Genomic DNA, 15,735 nt, shown 5'->3' on the forward strand with positions numbered 1-15,735 from the left:
CGGCAAGATCGCAGACTCTATCCTGGGCAAAGAGACAGCCAGGGGCAAGCGGCCTTCTCCAAGCCACAGCCCGACGAGCCGGGAAGAGCAGTGGCCTCCCGGAGCCCAGCGCGTTGTCCCCATCCCAATGCCAGGGAGGCCCGGAGCCCTCCAGCGAGCGCAGAAGTTGCTCCTCCGGCGTGGCTCGGTTCCCGGATAGCTAGAGCTGGGCGCCCCGGGGGTCCGCGGAAGCGCGAGGCGCAGCGTGAGGGTCCCTCTCCACGTCCCGAGCGAACCTGCGCTCGCGCCAGCCCCGCCGCCCACTCCCGCTCCTCGGCAAGTCAGAGGCCCGGCGTCCTCGCCCTCTCCCGCCGCGCGCCTGGGCCCGGGAAAAGTTGCCCTGTGCCCACTCGCCTCCCCGGGCCCGGCGCGCTAACTCTCGGTACCGCCACGGCTCGGGGCCAATGGGCCCGGCCGGACCCCCAGCGCGCGCTGCGCACGCGCCCCCGCCCCGCCAGCCCCGGCCCCCTCCCTCGCCCGCGCCGCCGCGGCCGGCACTCACCGAGCGGCAGGAAATGTTTGGTGTCCATGTCTGCGACTAACTCATGCCCAGCCGGCGGCGGAGCAGCAGGGCGGCAGCGCGGCGGCCCCCGGCGCGGCCCGCCCGGAGCCCGGGCGGCGGGGAGCCGGCGGCGGCAGCGGCGGCGGCGGCGCGCGGAGGCCGCGGCGCGGCGAGTTGTTGCAAAAGTCGCCCAACAATGTAAACTACTTGTGCCTGCGCGCGCCCCGCGCGCGCACCCGCCGCCCGCGCCTCCGCCGCGCGCCCGCGACCCGCTCCGGCCCGGCCTGCAGCGGGGGGGTTGGGGGGGGAGCGGCGGGGGGCCCGCGACGGGCGCGGACTCGGCGCAGCGCCGCCGCCGCCACTTGCCCCGCCCGCAACCGGTGCGCGCCCCGCCCGCCGCTGCCGCCGCCGCCGCCGCCGCCGCCGCCGCCGCCACCACCACGGCCACCCCGCGCTCGCAGCCCGGCCCCGAGTTGTGAGCGCCCTGCAAACTTGCAAGTTTGCATCTGCCAAGGGTTCCCGGGAGCCGTGGGGCGGCGGCGTGGGAGGAGGGCGGGGCGGTGGGGTAAAGCAGCCTTCCCTTCCCGGCTGCCCAAAAACCAGGCGGCCCGCGGTGGTGGTGGAGGAGGAGGAGGAGGAGAGCCCGGCCGGGAGGAGAGCCCCGCGGCCGGGCCATTGTCTGCGCGGACACACAAAGAGGCCGGCCGTGGCCGCGCGAGGACCCTGGTCCTGCAAGGCTCCCTACAGAAGAGCCGAGGCCCTGCGCATCCCGGTGGACACATGGGGAAACTGAGGCCGGTGAAGGGCCGTGAGCCAGAGGCAAGCAGCTGGGCAGGGAGATGCTGCCCTTTGGACGTCCCAGTCCCCTTCACCTAACACGCGAGAGGCCCAAAAAGGACCCTGGTGTCTGACCGCAGGCCAGACAGGCAGAAGGGGCTGGGGTGCTGCTCGGGGTACCCACGTTAACCCGACGGCTCTCACCCTCCTCGGAGGCGCAGGGCTTGAAGGGCGCTACTGCCAGCTTCGGACATCACCCGTGGCCCCAAGGCTATTTTTATACCTTGGGTAGCTCTCTGCCCTGACTTAAATTCATGATTTGTTTGTTTAAAAACGAAAGGAAGCACTCCTACCCAGGGAGAGCCTGGGCCTCCTCCGCAACCCGCCCGCCGACTTGGGCAGCTGGAATTCGGATTTGGGTGTGAGCTACCTGAGCGGAGCCAAGCCAGCCTCCCTAAGCGCAGAGTTCCCCCTGCGCCAAGCCAGGCAACCGGCAGTCCCGCCTCCCTCCACTCCCAGCTGGTGCCTGCCAGACCAAAATCCAGCGTGGAGGCCCTGGCAGAGGAGTTTACCAAAGTCCACAGGCTGCACAGAGTGGGTGCTGCCCAAAGAGATCACCTCCCCTCAAGACAAAAAAGAAAGCTCTGCGTGGGCCCACTACCACCGTCCTCCAGGCCTGCACTTTTTCTCTGTAAAAAGCAATAGTTGGCCAAACTTGGTGGCACACGCCTTTAATACCAGCACTCGGGAGGCAGAGGCAGGCAGATTTCTGAGTTTGAGGTCAGCCTGGTCTACAAAGTGAGTTCCAGGACAGCCAGGGCTATACAGAGAAACCCTGTCTCAGAAAAAAACAACAACAAAAACAAAAAAAGCAATAGTTGTGGGACTCTATCTTAAAGACGCCTTTTAGTAGCCTACCAGAAAAGCTATAGTCCTGTCTTAGAGAAAGGCCATGTCTGGGAAACAAAATGGGGTTGCTAATGCCCTGGGTTGCGCTACAAACCAGGCCTCCTTTCCCAGGCCTGCCCCATCACCTGGGAGTGACCCTTAGTGTGGCCACACAACTTGGGGTGCTTCTGGTAGTGCCTGCATCAGGCAGCACAGCTTCATTGGACCCACTGGCCAAGGAGAAAACCCCCAGATTCCTTCCTTGACAGGGCCATTTTGAGACTCTTCTGGCAGGCTGTAAGGGGGTAGAACTAACTCCCTATGTCAACAGCAAGGCCAGAGAGCAGAAAGAGAGTATAAGCTTTACCTTAGGGACGTGTTATCACAGTAGAGCTAAGACCTGTTGGTCAAACTCCTGGGCCATCCTCGCCAGGGCAACACGTGGTGACCAACAATAAAGTACCAACTTTCCACCCTGGCCAGTGAAATCTGGGCTGCAGACAGCCTGCTCATGCTACGTTTCAGAACAGAAAGGATGAGGAAAGGTCTGTGGGGGTGGATAGAGAAACTTCAATGATCTCTGTCCCCCAGTATTATGCGCCATTCGTTCTATCAACAAATATCAGCAGGCTCTACTGAAGACTTGACCCTGGGTTCTCAAAGAAGGTGTGGTTAAGATGGGCAGGGCAAGGGCACACCCCAGCTCTGCCTTGCAACTCTTTGGTGGCCGAGACAGGCCACTCCACTCTTGCCCTCAGTTCCCTGACCTGGAAAGTGCAGACAATCCCATCCTTCATACTGGGTCATTGAAGTGACTAACCAAGCAATATAGAGACTGTTCTTCGGCCAGGATGAGGCTTGCCAGAAAGTAGATATTTTGTCACAAGATAGGGAAGACTCGTAGGCAAGAGTGGCTAATTACGACTGCAGAAGCCTTGGATCAGGATAAAGCAGTGCAGGCCGAGCCATCAACAGGGACAGGGAGGCAAGGCCCAGGCAGCTAGGGACTCTGGTGACTTCCTCATGGCTGTGCCATGAAGAAAGGACATGTTTGTCCCTTTGAGTCAGGATGACACACCCAGGTAGAAGGACTGGCATGTGGTGACCTGGAGGTGAGAAGAAGCCTGGCCATCCCCAAAGCTGGCAATGGCATTTGAGGTCACCTCAGATGGTGGATAGCCTGATTTGCTGGTTCGAACACCCTCCCCATCCGAGCCCCACCCCCACCCTCACCTCACCCCTTGCTGTGGGAAGCTGTAAGTGCTGGGAGACAGAGAGGGCTAGGCAGGCAGGTTTCCATGTGGGGACTTTAGCTGGGGACAAAGACAGTGGCAGTTTCCAGAGGTAGTACCTGCTTCTAAGAAGCCCGGCTTCTGCAGGATATAAGTGGACAGTGGCAAATACAGCGGTCCAGACCCTGATGATCCAGACCAGTCTCATATCTAGCCTCAGCATCCACAGTCCTGAGCACCTCTGAGCCTTGTCCCTAATACAGGACAGGGACACAGGTGCCCAGGAAAGGGCAGGTAGGGTGCTGGAGGGAGGGCCCTACTTCAAACCCCCCAGTTCTGGAGTGGAAACATGACCAGGCTGCTTGTTATTTCTGCGCCCACTATATTCCATCTTCCCCTCATCTTGGACTCTTTGGTGCAACTGAACCCACACAAAACTGCCCAAGGCAGGGGCTGTCCCAGCGAGGTCAGGCCCAAGCTGACGTGGCCTTTGCGCCATGTGCTCAAGCAGCCTAAACCTCTGTGCTGACACCTCTCTGCTCCTGCCTGCCATCTGAGAGCTATTTGTTTAGTTTGGGTTTACTTTTTGTTTGTTTTTAACTCCCTGAAGGATGCTTTTTAAGGTACCTTGGCTCTTTTCTCATACTGCCTCTGCTCAGCATTGTAAACAGCCTAAGGATCACCTAGTGAATGGTTTTTTTATTTTTTATTTATTTATTTATTTTTGGTTTTTCGAGACAGGGTTTCTCTGTATAGCTCTGGCTGTCCTGGAACTCACTTTGTAGACCAGGCTGGCCTTGAACTCAGAAATCCGCCTGCCTCTGCCTCCCGAGTGCTGGGATTAAAGGCGTGCACCACCACGCCCGGCGTGAATGGGGTTTTTAAAGGCCAGTGTTGCTAGACACCCTGAGGCTTCATCAGATGGATAGCTGGGACCCAGCTCATCCTGGGACTCAAGGGGGAGTGGGCTGTCTCCATTCCATTCTCAGTGGAATATTCTTTTTTTTTTTTTTTTGGTTTTTCGAGACAGGGTTTCTCTGTGTAGCCCTGGCTGTCCTGGCACTCACTTTGTAGACCAGGGTGGCCTCAAACTCAGAAATCCGCCTGCCTCTGCCTCCCGAGTGCTGGGATTAAAGGCGTGCGCCACCACGCCCGGCCCTCAGTGGAATATTCTTGATCAGGAAGTTGAGATCCTGAAGTTAGTGGTAGGTACCAGGGAGTGCCGAGTCCTCCACAAGGTAAACTGGAGTTAAGCATTCTGCCAGGCCTAGTTCTGAACTCTAGTACCCTAACCCTTGTTCACCTCCCCTGTGGCTCAGCTTGGAATGACAGTGAGCCAAGCTAGATGATGGTAGACAAAGGTCAGAAAGGTGAGGTTACATGGAGCTGGGGCTAGCCCAAGGGTCCAGACTCATCCCCTTGTCCATGCCTGAATCTAGAGGATAAGGGAGAAAGAATACTATTTGGCCCCTGTTGGACTCCTATCTATCCTGATTGGTGGCCACAAAGGAAAGAGGTACCTCTGGGTCAGGACCCTGGGAAGGAGGGGTGTTTTTAGTCCTAGAGGAATCTTTATGTCTATCATCAGTGGTAGAGAAGCACAGGGAGAGACAGATAAGGAATGCTTACAATCAGGACCTCTGTGGAGAGGGACCGGGATTATCGAGGAAGGGACAACTTTGAGCAAAGCCCTGTGAACTGCAGGAGCCTCCAGAGAATCCAAACCCAAGGCCAAATTAAGTAGTTCCAGGAGTGCTGAGGAAGAGTGGAGGGACAAGGGCAAATCAGAGCCCTGAGAAGAGGATGCGTGTATGTCCAGATGCCAGGTCTCCTCTAGTGCCTTCTCCTAGAGGGCAGAGTAGGACTCTTCTCCCTAGTCTATTGGTAGAACGTTGATTAAGGCAGAGGCAGCCGGGGCCCAGCATCACGGGTACCAGCCCGAAGTCAGATTTCCCACAAAGCCCCCCAGAAGACTGCCAGCCTCACACACCTACACCCAAGCATCCACAGGGTATGGGTCAGACAGACAGGGCAGGAGATGGCTGGTAAAACTGAAGACCAGAGAGAAAGGACAGCTGACAGAGTTAGAAAACAGAGTGCTGTGGGAAGTACCAGGAGCAGGAGGAGGCCCAAGCCACTACCTCTACCGTAGCCCTTTGACAAAGGGCCTCTGTGAACTTCGTCTCTTCCTCTGGAAGACAGGAGGACAGGATCAGTGGATCACAGAGGACATTTTGGCAGAAAATGAGATGATGACCATAGGCAGGAGGTGAATACATCCCAGGAGCTGAGGACGCCAAGGGAGACTCTCAGCCTGGGATAGGATCCCAACCTCACCTGCATGCAGGCTGCACACTCTCCGCACTGCCTGCACCCTGCCCCTCTCCACGCGTAGCCCATCAAGCGAGGAGATAATGTGTTTTATCGGGGCATTTATTATCGACAATTGCTCCATAAATTTCCTGTTCACATACATATACATACGAACTGGATAAATATTCAGAGGAAGCCTCCCTACCCAATCCCCTGATGTCGCCAACTTGCCCCCATAAAGATAACGGGAAATGATTCATAATATTTATTTGACAGACATGATATGAACTGTAATAGTCTGTTGGGATTAAAAATATCCGTCCGTCTCTGTCATCCACCAATGTGGTTTAAATATTACGTATGTGGCCACTGCGGCAGCAGGAGAGGCAAGCGGTTATTGATAGCGCCATAAAGAGGCGTCACTTTTGCATTGAAGAATGGGTAAAGTAACCCTGGAGTTTGCTGGGTGCTTCTCCTCCGGGCTTGCAGCAGGAGAAACTGTACTTAAAGTGCTGCTCTCCCTTGCCCGGCCCTCCAGCCAACAAATGAGGCAAAGACACACCCCAGCACACATCATCCAGCCAGCGCTGGCTCACAGGGCTCAGGAGAGGAGTCCTGGCCAGGCTCCAGGCTGCAGCTCAGCCTGAGGAGGCTGCCATTCCCTCTGCAGGTCTGGGACCAGCTGCAGGCCTTGGGAATAAAGACCCCCAAAGGCCCACACTCTACCTCCTACTGGTCAGGATGTCAAACCTCAGCCCAGCACAGAGTAAGCAGTACTCCTACCCCCACCCAGCTTCCCCAGCTTTATCCCCCTTCCCAGTTCCCTTTGCCCTGGGGATGAAGTCCAGTCTCCTAGCAAAACTCACCAGGCTTGCCCTCTCCCTCCCTTCCTGAGTCAGCTTCCTCCTGCACACCAGCCCTACCCACAGCCACCCCTCCTCCGGCTCTCTGAGGAAGGATGGCTGCCACACACCTCAGCTACACTGGCCACTCCACATTTTACCTGAAGGCCCAACTTCCATGTGACACGGCAACAGTCTGCGGGCCCCACCCATTTGCCAATATACCCACACCTGTGTACACACCACACACACACACACACACACACACATGTCCATCTTTTTTAACTCGCTGGGGGCAGGCTTCTATCCATAGCCCGCCATGTCTGTACCAGACAACATCCCAGCAACTCAGAAGGTTCATGGAGGGACACAGGGGCATTGTTTTGAAGGGGTCTGAGGCAGGCATTCCCAATTCCTATTTATATCACAGTCCTCCTCCACTTAGACCCCACCCCCAAAAGACTTTCCACCCTAGAACCTCAGTTTATCAGTACAGTAGTGTGCCCCTACCCCACCCCTACCCCTTACCCCTATACACACACACACAACCCCTGCCTCAAGATCTAGGTCCCTCTGAGACAAAGGCTCATTTATTTAAGAAAACTTTAGGGGCTTGCTTTGGAGAGCAGCCAATGGTCTGCAACTGAGACAGTTTCTGAGAGGAGGTGCCGTTACCCCCCATCCTACCTCACCCTGGGCCCCCAGTCCAGCCCTGCATCTTGAGTCCCAGAGACAAGACAGCCACAATCCGTGGAGGAGCCCAGTTCCTAAGCTGATGAATTACTAGCTCATAGTGACAATTGGCCTTTGTTTGTTCCTCTAATAAGGGTCCACTTCCCCCAAAAGAGCCTCTTCTGAACTGAGACACAAGGAGGGGCTGTCCTGGAAATGAGGTCACCCGGAGGAGCCTAGACAGATGCCTGCAGCCAATAGGCCTGAGGGCTTAGCCTCAGGCCTCAGAACCACCCGGAAATAAAGGAAACCATCACACCTCCCCATACCCTAAGACAGACCTGTACCACCCACAGCATCACCAGGAAGCTGAGGGTCAGCATTGGTCTTAAGCCAAACATGCTGCCCTTCCTTACACCCTACCTGGTTGGGTAGGGCACTCATACTTTGAAGCGCTCACATGAAGAGAGGCCTCCCATGAGGTCCCTGATACTCAATAAATATTCAAGACTGGAAGGTTCCTACTGTCCTAAACTGGGGCTTCCCTTAGACAGGACATGTGTAGGCTTCAGGAGCTCTTCTGCTTCCTCCACAGTCTCTTAGAACCCTGTCCCCCAGGGTGATGGAGGCCCAGAAAAGGAAAAGAGAGATATAAGAGGGAAACCGCCTTGGGTCTGTGGGCTGTTCAGGGGCTCAGCAATCAACCCTTTTTATGAATGTCCTTACCATGGAAAGCAGGAATTAGGTAGAAAGGTCGCACTCTGGTTGAAGCTGCCTAGGGAGCTCAGACCTTGGCTAGTATGCACTTGTCTCTGAGCCACCTGATGGACACCCTGGTAGTGACAGATCTAGACAGAATCCTAACATCCCAGCTTCTTATCCTATGGCTTTAATGACCAGAAGGTTATTAAAACATTCAAGAAGGGAAGCCGCAACTCCACTTGCGTCTTCCGCAACAGCAGAAGGGAAAGAACCCAGCTCTGCCTGTTCTGCACATCCTGACAGTCAGCTCTCCTCACCCAGCCGTGCGCTATTGTTTGGAAGCTTGTAATTATTTGAGGGCTTTTGAGCTGTTGAGACAGTATGGATGCTGAGGTTTGTTGTTGTTGTTGTTGTTGTCGTCCAAGTGTCTATGTCACTGTTCTATTGCTATGAAGAGACACCATGACCAAAGAAAGCATTCAACTGGGGAATTGCATACAGTTACAGACAGTTAATTATAATCATGTAGGAGGCATGGCAGGAGCGTGGTGGCCCTCATGTCACTGGATCAGTAGCTGAGAGTTCCATCCTGATCTGAAGGCAGAGAGGGAGAGGGAGAGGGAGAGGGAGAGGGAGAGGGAGAGGGAGAGGGAGAGGGAGAGGGAGAGGGAGAGGGAGAGGGAGAGGGAGAGGGAGAGGGAGAGGGAGAGGGAGAGGGAGAGGGAGAGGGAGAGGGAGAGGGAGAGGGAGAGGGAGAGGGAGAGGGAGAGGGAGAGGGAGAGGGAGAGGGAGAGGGAGAGGGAGAGGGAGAGGGAGAGGGAGAGGGAGAGGGAGAGGGAGAGGGAGAGGGAGAGGGAGAGGGAGAGGGAGAGGGAGAGGGAGAGAAACTGAGACTGGCCTGGCATTAACTTTTGCAACCTTAAAGCCCATCCCCAGTAACATACTTCCTCCAATAAGGCCACACCTACTCCAACAAAGCCACACCTCCTAATCCTTCTCAAACTGTGCACTCCCTAGTGACTAAGCATTTAAATATATGAGCCTATAAGGACCACTCTTATTCAAACCACCACGCCAAGTAAATCACATGCTAAATCCAGACACAGTGGGAAAATGTTGGGCACCCAGCTCTGTGGGGCTCAGGGTGAGACCTACCTGAGCATGTCTAACTTCTGACCAGTCAGGTTTCAGGCATCAATGCCCACCTCGATAGGACTGACCATGCAGTGCTCTTTCCATCAAATGATATATCTCTGGACCTGGCCTGAGTAATATGTTCTACACACGGTATGGGCAGCAAGATCCTGATCAGGATGCTGGAAGTTTTCTGTGTAAGGGCTGGCAGTTTCATGAAAGAAAAACTTCACTGGAGCTGGGCCACATCTAAATCATGTGTCTGGAAGCTTCAAGATCACTCTAGTGATGATACTCTTGCTCCAAACTTCAAGGTACCATGGCAGGTGGACAATGCAGGTCCATGTGAGCTGAGTCTATCCAAGGATGTGCCTTTCAGGGTTGTGCAAGGGGACCTCCTCATAGCTTGTTTGGCCTCTGGTCTCAACATTTAAGAAGTTCTGTACTTGGAAAGCCAAGAGGGACCCAAGTGCCTTCTTGCAGGTCGGGAAAACCACTGAGAGATATTGAGTGGCTAGGAAAAGCACAGGCTCCTCCTGTCAGGTAGCCACGAGGAGAACCATGGAAAGGAAAACTCTCCTTTGCCACACAGATCACAGCTCAGCTGAGAAAGGGATGGGAGTGCCCAAGACAACTGCCCCTGTGATGAGGGCACAGAGGATCTGGCCAGCCACAGGGTGCTTGGTTTCCTCATACAAGCCTCTGCTAGAATTGCTGTTCTGTAGTGCAAGGGAGAGTGATAGGCATATTAGATGCATGAATGGTGGAATCCCCAATCCCCAGTGCACATGGCGAGGTCTGGAAAGAAATGCACCCACCACTCATGGACGATGGTGAGGCTCCTCAGAGAGCCTGAGCTTGCATGGCCTCCTCTGCACTTTTTCGCATCCTCCTTCCCCAACAGATTTTATTACTTTCGTAATCAGATATAGTCTTGACCACCACCACCCCCAAGTCCAGTATGAGATCCAGCAGGACAGCCCCTTATCCCACTTCAGCTGTGTTGTCCTTACCCCATGTCACCCATGTAACATCCAGAAGCAATGTTCAACACACACACACACAACATGTTCCTCTCTTGAAAAGCACCCCCAGCACCTCAGGCCTTCCTCAGTCCTGGCCAGTCCTCCCCACGGTCAGCTCCCCTCCATCAGGAACCTGTGGAAACCAGTGTCTTCCTCATACGATAAGAACGTGTTCCTCCTTCCCTCTCTGCACTGCGAGGAGATTTATCTGATCTGCCTACCCTGTCACTGGGCCAGGCAAGATTAATAATGCACTTAATTTCACAAGCACAGAAGGTTGCATCTAAATGGCCAAAATATTTGGACCACAGCATGACAAGTGAGCTCATTCCAGTGGTTTTAAAAGCTGATGCAGACATGGCTTGGCTTGGTTCATAGTTGTCTCATGCCAGCACAAGTGAATAGCTGGCACCTCCAAGAAGAGGGGACCCTGGCTCCAGCACTCCAGGCTCCAGCAGTGCAAACCAACACCCTCAGACAGTACCAGCATGCCAGACCCAAGGATGCCATACTCTAACACTTCAAATCTGAGTAACCTAGACTTTAGTACCCCCCCCCAAACTAGCACTTTAACCACAACATGTTGGACCCAAGAACTCCAAATACCAGCACCTCTTCCCACAGAACCCCAGACCTTAAAACTCCCAACCCCCCAATCCTAGACTCAGGCAGTATAAACCCCAGCACTTCAGATGTCAGCACCCTAAACTCGGTAACCCCAAGGCCATCACTCACAAACACTTCCCAGGAGAGTGTGGAGGGTAAGGATGCATGCATCGAGGAATGACCACTCTATATCATTCCCCGGCTGACACACTGGCATTGGACAATGTTCTGTGGGCCAGGTTCTGTCCAGAAGAAACCCAATGCACAAGGAGATGAGGGGAAAGTAACACCCAAAGGGGACTCTGGGACCTCCTAACCAAGACTTAGGACACCCCACAAGCTCGCAGGCCCTTGGAGGTCTGTTCTTTCTTGCCCTCCAATTTTAAACATAGAGACTGAGGCTCAGAAATAAGACTCCCCCGAGGCTGTCCAGGGAGTAGGGCCCCCAGCCCTGCCCAGCCCCAGCAACCCCAGCTGTCACGCCTCCCCTGGGCTTCCCTGTCTTGTTGCTGCTCCCAGGAAGGGGAGTCTTGGAGCTGCTTTGTCTGGAGCCACTGGATGTGTGCCCTCTAGAGACAAAGCACTAACAGGATTTGTGGCTTTGCCATTTCTGTGATTATCCTTCTGAGTCTGAAGAGGAATTAGCACTGACCCCAACCCCCCACTCCACTCAGAGGCATTTTTCTGTCTTGGTGAGCCTTCCTCCAGACTGAACTGTATACCCAGCATAAGCAAAGGCTCTAGCTGTTTGTCAGCTCTCCTGTGAGTGCCCCAGCTCTCTGTCCCATTACCACAGAATCCATTTCTGGCAAGGGCAGAGAGAGCTGGGCTTTACTGATGCTCTACGGTTAAATCCCAACTCCTGTGGCTGCAAGGCCAAGGCCAGCATCTTGGGGCTCAGACCCTTTGGTCCATCAAAAGGCAGATTACAGAGCCTTTTGTGAATGCTGTCATCCCTTTGGAGAGTCAGTTTCAGACAGGGTCATAGGTTCTGGAGAGTATGGAGAGCCCTTTTGGCACACTTCCAGATAGGGGGTACTTCAAGAGAGTAACAGTCTAACATCTTATAAATCGACTTCTCATGGACAACACTGGCTTTTCTTGGTCTCCTTATAAAAGGTACACACAGTGCTGTAACTGTCCCCAGGGCTCATTTGGGGATACTGAAAAGTCCTAGGCAGGTGTCTAGGTTGTCACTATTTCAGGGGCTTTCTGATTGTCCCCAATTTGTGCCTATGTCTGTATCCCCACCCTAGAATAGATCAGCACTCATACACATGAGGGGTTTGTGGCTGAGCCTCTTAGGACTGATGGGTCAGGATTCTACCACCTCTTGCCTGAATGTCCTAGAGCATGGGCTCAGTTTCCTCTCTGGTGCAGTGGACTTAATAATAGACAAGATACACAGCACAGTGTCTGTTATGAGCAAATCATACACAGTTTAGGTCATAGTTCATTTTGTTTCTGCAGTGCCTGGCAATGAACCTAGTGCTTCATGCTTGCTAGGCAAGCCTCTACTGTTGAGCCGCATCCCCAAACACAAACATTTTTACAATATAGAGTCTGACTGAGAGAAGGAAAGGAAAACTCCAAAACTCAGGCAACTCCTTTTGCATGATCAAGGAAGGCAGCAACGCACCTCATCCTAATGAGGGGCTTCTCTGCCCCCCACCTTTAGGGTCTCAAGAGTGGGTGATGCCCCTTTGACAGGAGAGAGAACAGATGTGTCTCCTCCCCAGCTGGTACCTCCAACTGGAGCAAGAGAAAGTCAGGCTATCTCTACATCCATATCAGTCAGAAGTTGATGATGCAGATAACCAGCAAGAGCCACCCAGCGTATTGAGAAAGGCCCCAACTTTCACAGCAGTAAGGCCCATGTTGTGTTGGCCTCTGAGCTCCAAGCCTGGGCAAGATTCATAGTGCTTCTCCATTGCTTTCTGTCCTCTATCCAGTTGGGGCAATAAAGCCTATATAGAGGTTGGAGTGGGAAGAGAACAGCAGCATGAGTGGTTCCTGTTGTATTACGGTTATCAGGCCTCAGCCCAGAGCAGAGGCAAGATAAAGGTTCCGCTATGCACAGAAGAACAAGATAGTGGCACCCAAGCAGCAGTTTACATCTGAGGAAGCCAACATCTCTAAAGAACACAGGCTGGCATGTGATGGGTTGGATCAGAGGCCTAGGGCGATGACATAGGAGTTCAGCAGGACAGGGTTAGTGATACAGAGAGTGGCTAGACATGGTTTCTAGCTATAGTTCAGGGACATGGCTTCCTAAAAGAAGAAAGATGTGGGGTCTGAGATGGAAGGGGTATGTTGCACCACTGTGGGGATCCACATAATTCCTGTCCCTCCTACAGCCACCAGCACTGCAAGAATCCATCCAACCAGGAGCCCACTTGTGACCTAGTGCTTTGAAATAAAAATCTCACACATGATGTGGAAATCCAGACTGCCCTCTCCAGCTATAGGGATAAAAGCTGTGATACCAAGTTACAATGTGGAAGATTCGGCCAAAGCTGTGCTTAGAGGAAAACATAAAAATGTCAAAGCGCCATAACAGTGAAGTCCTAAAATCAACAATCTAAGGTTTATTTATTTTAGTAAAAGTTTATTTTTAATTCTTGTGTGTGCATGTGTGGGTGTGGGAGTAGGGGGGGGGGAGCGCACGTGTATGCACACAATGCACAAGTGTGTGAGTGGTGCCCTTGGAGATCTGGAGAGGGCATCAGATGCCTCTAAGGTGGAGTGACAGGCACTTGTGAGCCACGAAGCAGTTACAGGATCTGAACTCTAGCCCGCCAGCAGAGCAGCGAATGCTCTTAGCATCTCTCTCCGGCCCCACTAAGGCTTATCTTGAGATTTTTTTTTTAAAGGAAAAAATATAAAATAAATCCAAAGTAAAAAGAAGGAAGCTTTGAAATAGTCAATATCTGAGCAAAAGTCAATGCAACAGGGGCAGGTCAAGGGAAGAGGGAAAGGCAGAACGTTCTTTGAGAACATCGCCAGAACTGACAACCCTCAAACTACCCAACAGAAAAGGACTGAGCCCAGAAGCATACAGAACCAAGGATGAGAACACCACTGCAGACTGGAAACTTGGTGTGAAGATCCCAGGGAGGATTAAGCTCTCAGCCCCAGTACTGGAGAGATGGCACAGTGGTTAAGAGCACGTGTTGGGCTTGCAGAGGATCTGAGTTCTGATCCCAGTACTGGTGTCAGGTGGCTCACGGTCACTGAAACCCCAGCATTTGGAGATTCAGTGCTCTCTTCTGGATTCTGGGCACCTACACTCACATGCACACAGACACACATAATTTTTTTTTTTTAAATCTAAGGAAAAGAAAAAAGCTTTTAACCTTGATATATGGCAATCAGGCCGTCAAGATTTCTCAGTGAGAGAGGATGCTTACTGCTCAGGTCTAGTGATTAACTTAGATCCCTGGAGCTCACACACACACACACACACAAACACACACACACACACATGCACACAACGTAAAGACAGAAGGAGAAAACTAACACCATGACCTTCCCACATTCGGTGACACTTGCCTCCATGAACATACATTATACATACACATGGAAACACTAAAACAATTTTTCATATGTAACAATGCAGGGAAAGGGACATGCTTCTTGGACAGTACAACATGCTAAAATGAACATGTTAAGGAGCCAAAATCCAATCAGCTCTATAACTATTGGAGACCAAATTCATCAAGAAACTTCCCAAAGGACAACCCCAAACCTCGGTGGCTTCCCCGGTAAAAATGATCAGTCATTCAATTTTCTTCCCAAAGCTTTAAGAAAAATATTTTCAAAAAGTTTCACAAAATCTTTACTGGAACATCAAATCAAACTGTGTGGAACAAGAGGAATGCCACACAACCAAGGGAGATCGTCACAGGGAGGCAATAACATTTGGTAAACAATCAGTAGACCTCAACGTATCAACAAACGAAGGCAGAGAAGCCACATGGACGTATGATTGTTTCTTGGGGCAGGAGTTTGCTGCTCTTCCTGAGCCTGGAAATTCCATTTCCAACACCCATCTCAACCAGCTCACAGACACCTGTAACTCCAGCCCTGGAGGATCCCACATCTACTTCAGATTCCTTGGGTACCTGCACACACGTGGCATACACACATGAAAACACATCATTAAAAATAATAAAATAAGCCAGATGGGGGTGATGCATACCATTAATCGCAGCACTTGGGAGACAGATGCAGGCATATCTCTGAGTTCAGGGCCAGTCTGGTCTACAGAACAAATTCTAGGACAGCCAAGACTACATAGAGAAACTCTGTCTTGAAATTAATAATAATAATAACAACAACTAACAACAACAACAACAACAATTTATTAGATGTGGTGGCACCAGCCTATAATCCCAACACCCAGGGGACAGAAGCAGGTGGATTTCTATGAGTTCAAGGCCAGCCTGGTCTACATGATAAGACCTTGTTTCAAAAAAAGATAAGTTAGCCAGGCGTGGTAGCACACGCCTTTAATTCCAGCACTCCGGAGGCAAAGGCAAGTGGATTTCTGAGTTCGAGGCCAGCCTGGTCTATAGAGTGAGTTCCAGGACAGCCAGGGCTACACAAAGAAACCCTGTCTCGGAAAAAAAAAAAAAAAAGTTACTAAGGAAGAGCGTTGTGGTGTTTTGAGTATGCCTAGCCCAGGGAGTAGCACTATTTGGAGATGTAGGTATGTCACTATAGTTGTGGGCTTTTAAGACCCTCATCCTAGCTGCCTAGAAGTGAGTCTCCTCATAGCAGCCTTCAGATGAAGATGTAGAACTCTCAACTGCACCTATGCCTGTCTAGATGCTGCCATGTTTCCACCTTACTGATTATGAACTGAACCTCTGAATCTGTAAGCCAGCCCCAATTACATGTTGTCCTTTATAAGACTTGACTTGGTCATGGTGTCTGTTCATAGCAGTAAATCCCTACCTAAGACAGAAGTTGGCACCAGCGACTGGGGTATTGCTGTGACC

The 15,735-nt window shown here is 52.5% G+C and overlaps 1 protein-coding gene across 4 annotated transcripts in view; it reads right to left on the minus strand.

Moving 5' to 3' along the window:
• Positions 1-1,777, minus strand: part of Rxra (retinoid X receptor alpha) — an 87,883-nt gene extending 86,106 nt beyond the window's left edge. The window contains exon 1 of one of the 4 annotated variants that reach the window (XM_021180527.3): positions 1,672-1,777. Coding sequence is in view for 1 of the 4 variants with exons in the window: in XM_021180486.2 (XP_021036145.1) it covers positions 542-569 (28 nt within the window). In the remaining 3 variants the exon portion in view is untranslated. Of the gene's footprint in view, positions 1-541; positions 686-1,502; positions 1,647-1,671 lie in introns of those variants that run through there. The other 3 variants (XM_021180494.3, XM_021180503.3, XM_021180486.2) reach the window with 3 other exon arrangements.
• Between the last annotated feature and the right edge of the window lie 13,958 nt (positions 1,778-15,735).

This window comes from Mus caroli, unplaced genomic scaffold, assembly GCF_978045245.1.
Source record: "Mus caroli unplaced genomic scaffold, Mus_caroli_1 scaffold_2, whole genome shotgun sequence".
Classification (NCBI taxonomy): Eukaryota; Metazoa; Chordata; class Mammalia; order Rodentia; family Muridae; genus Mus; species Mus caroli.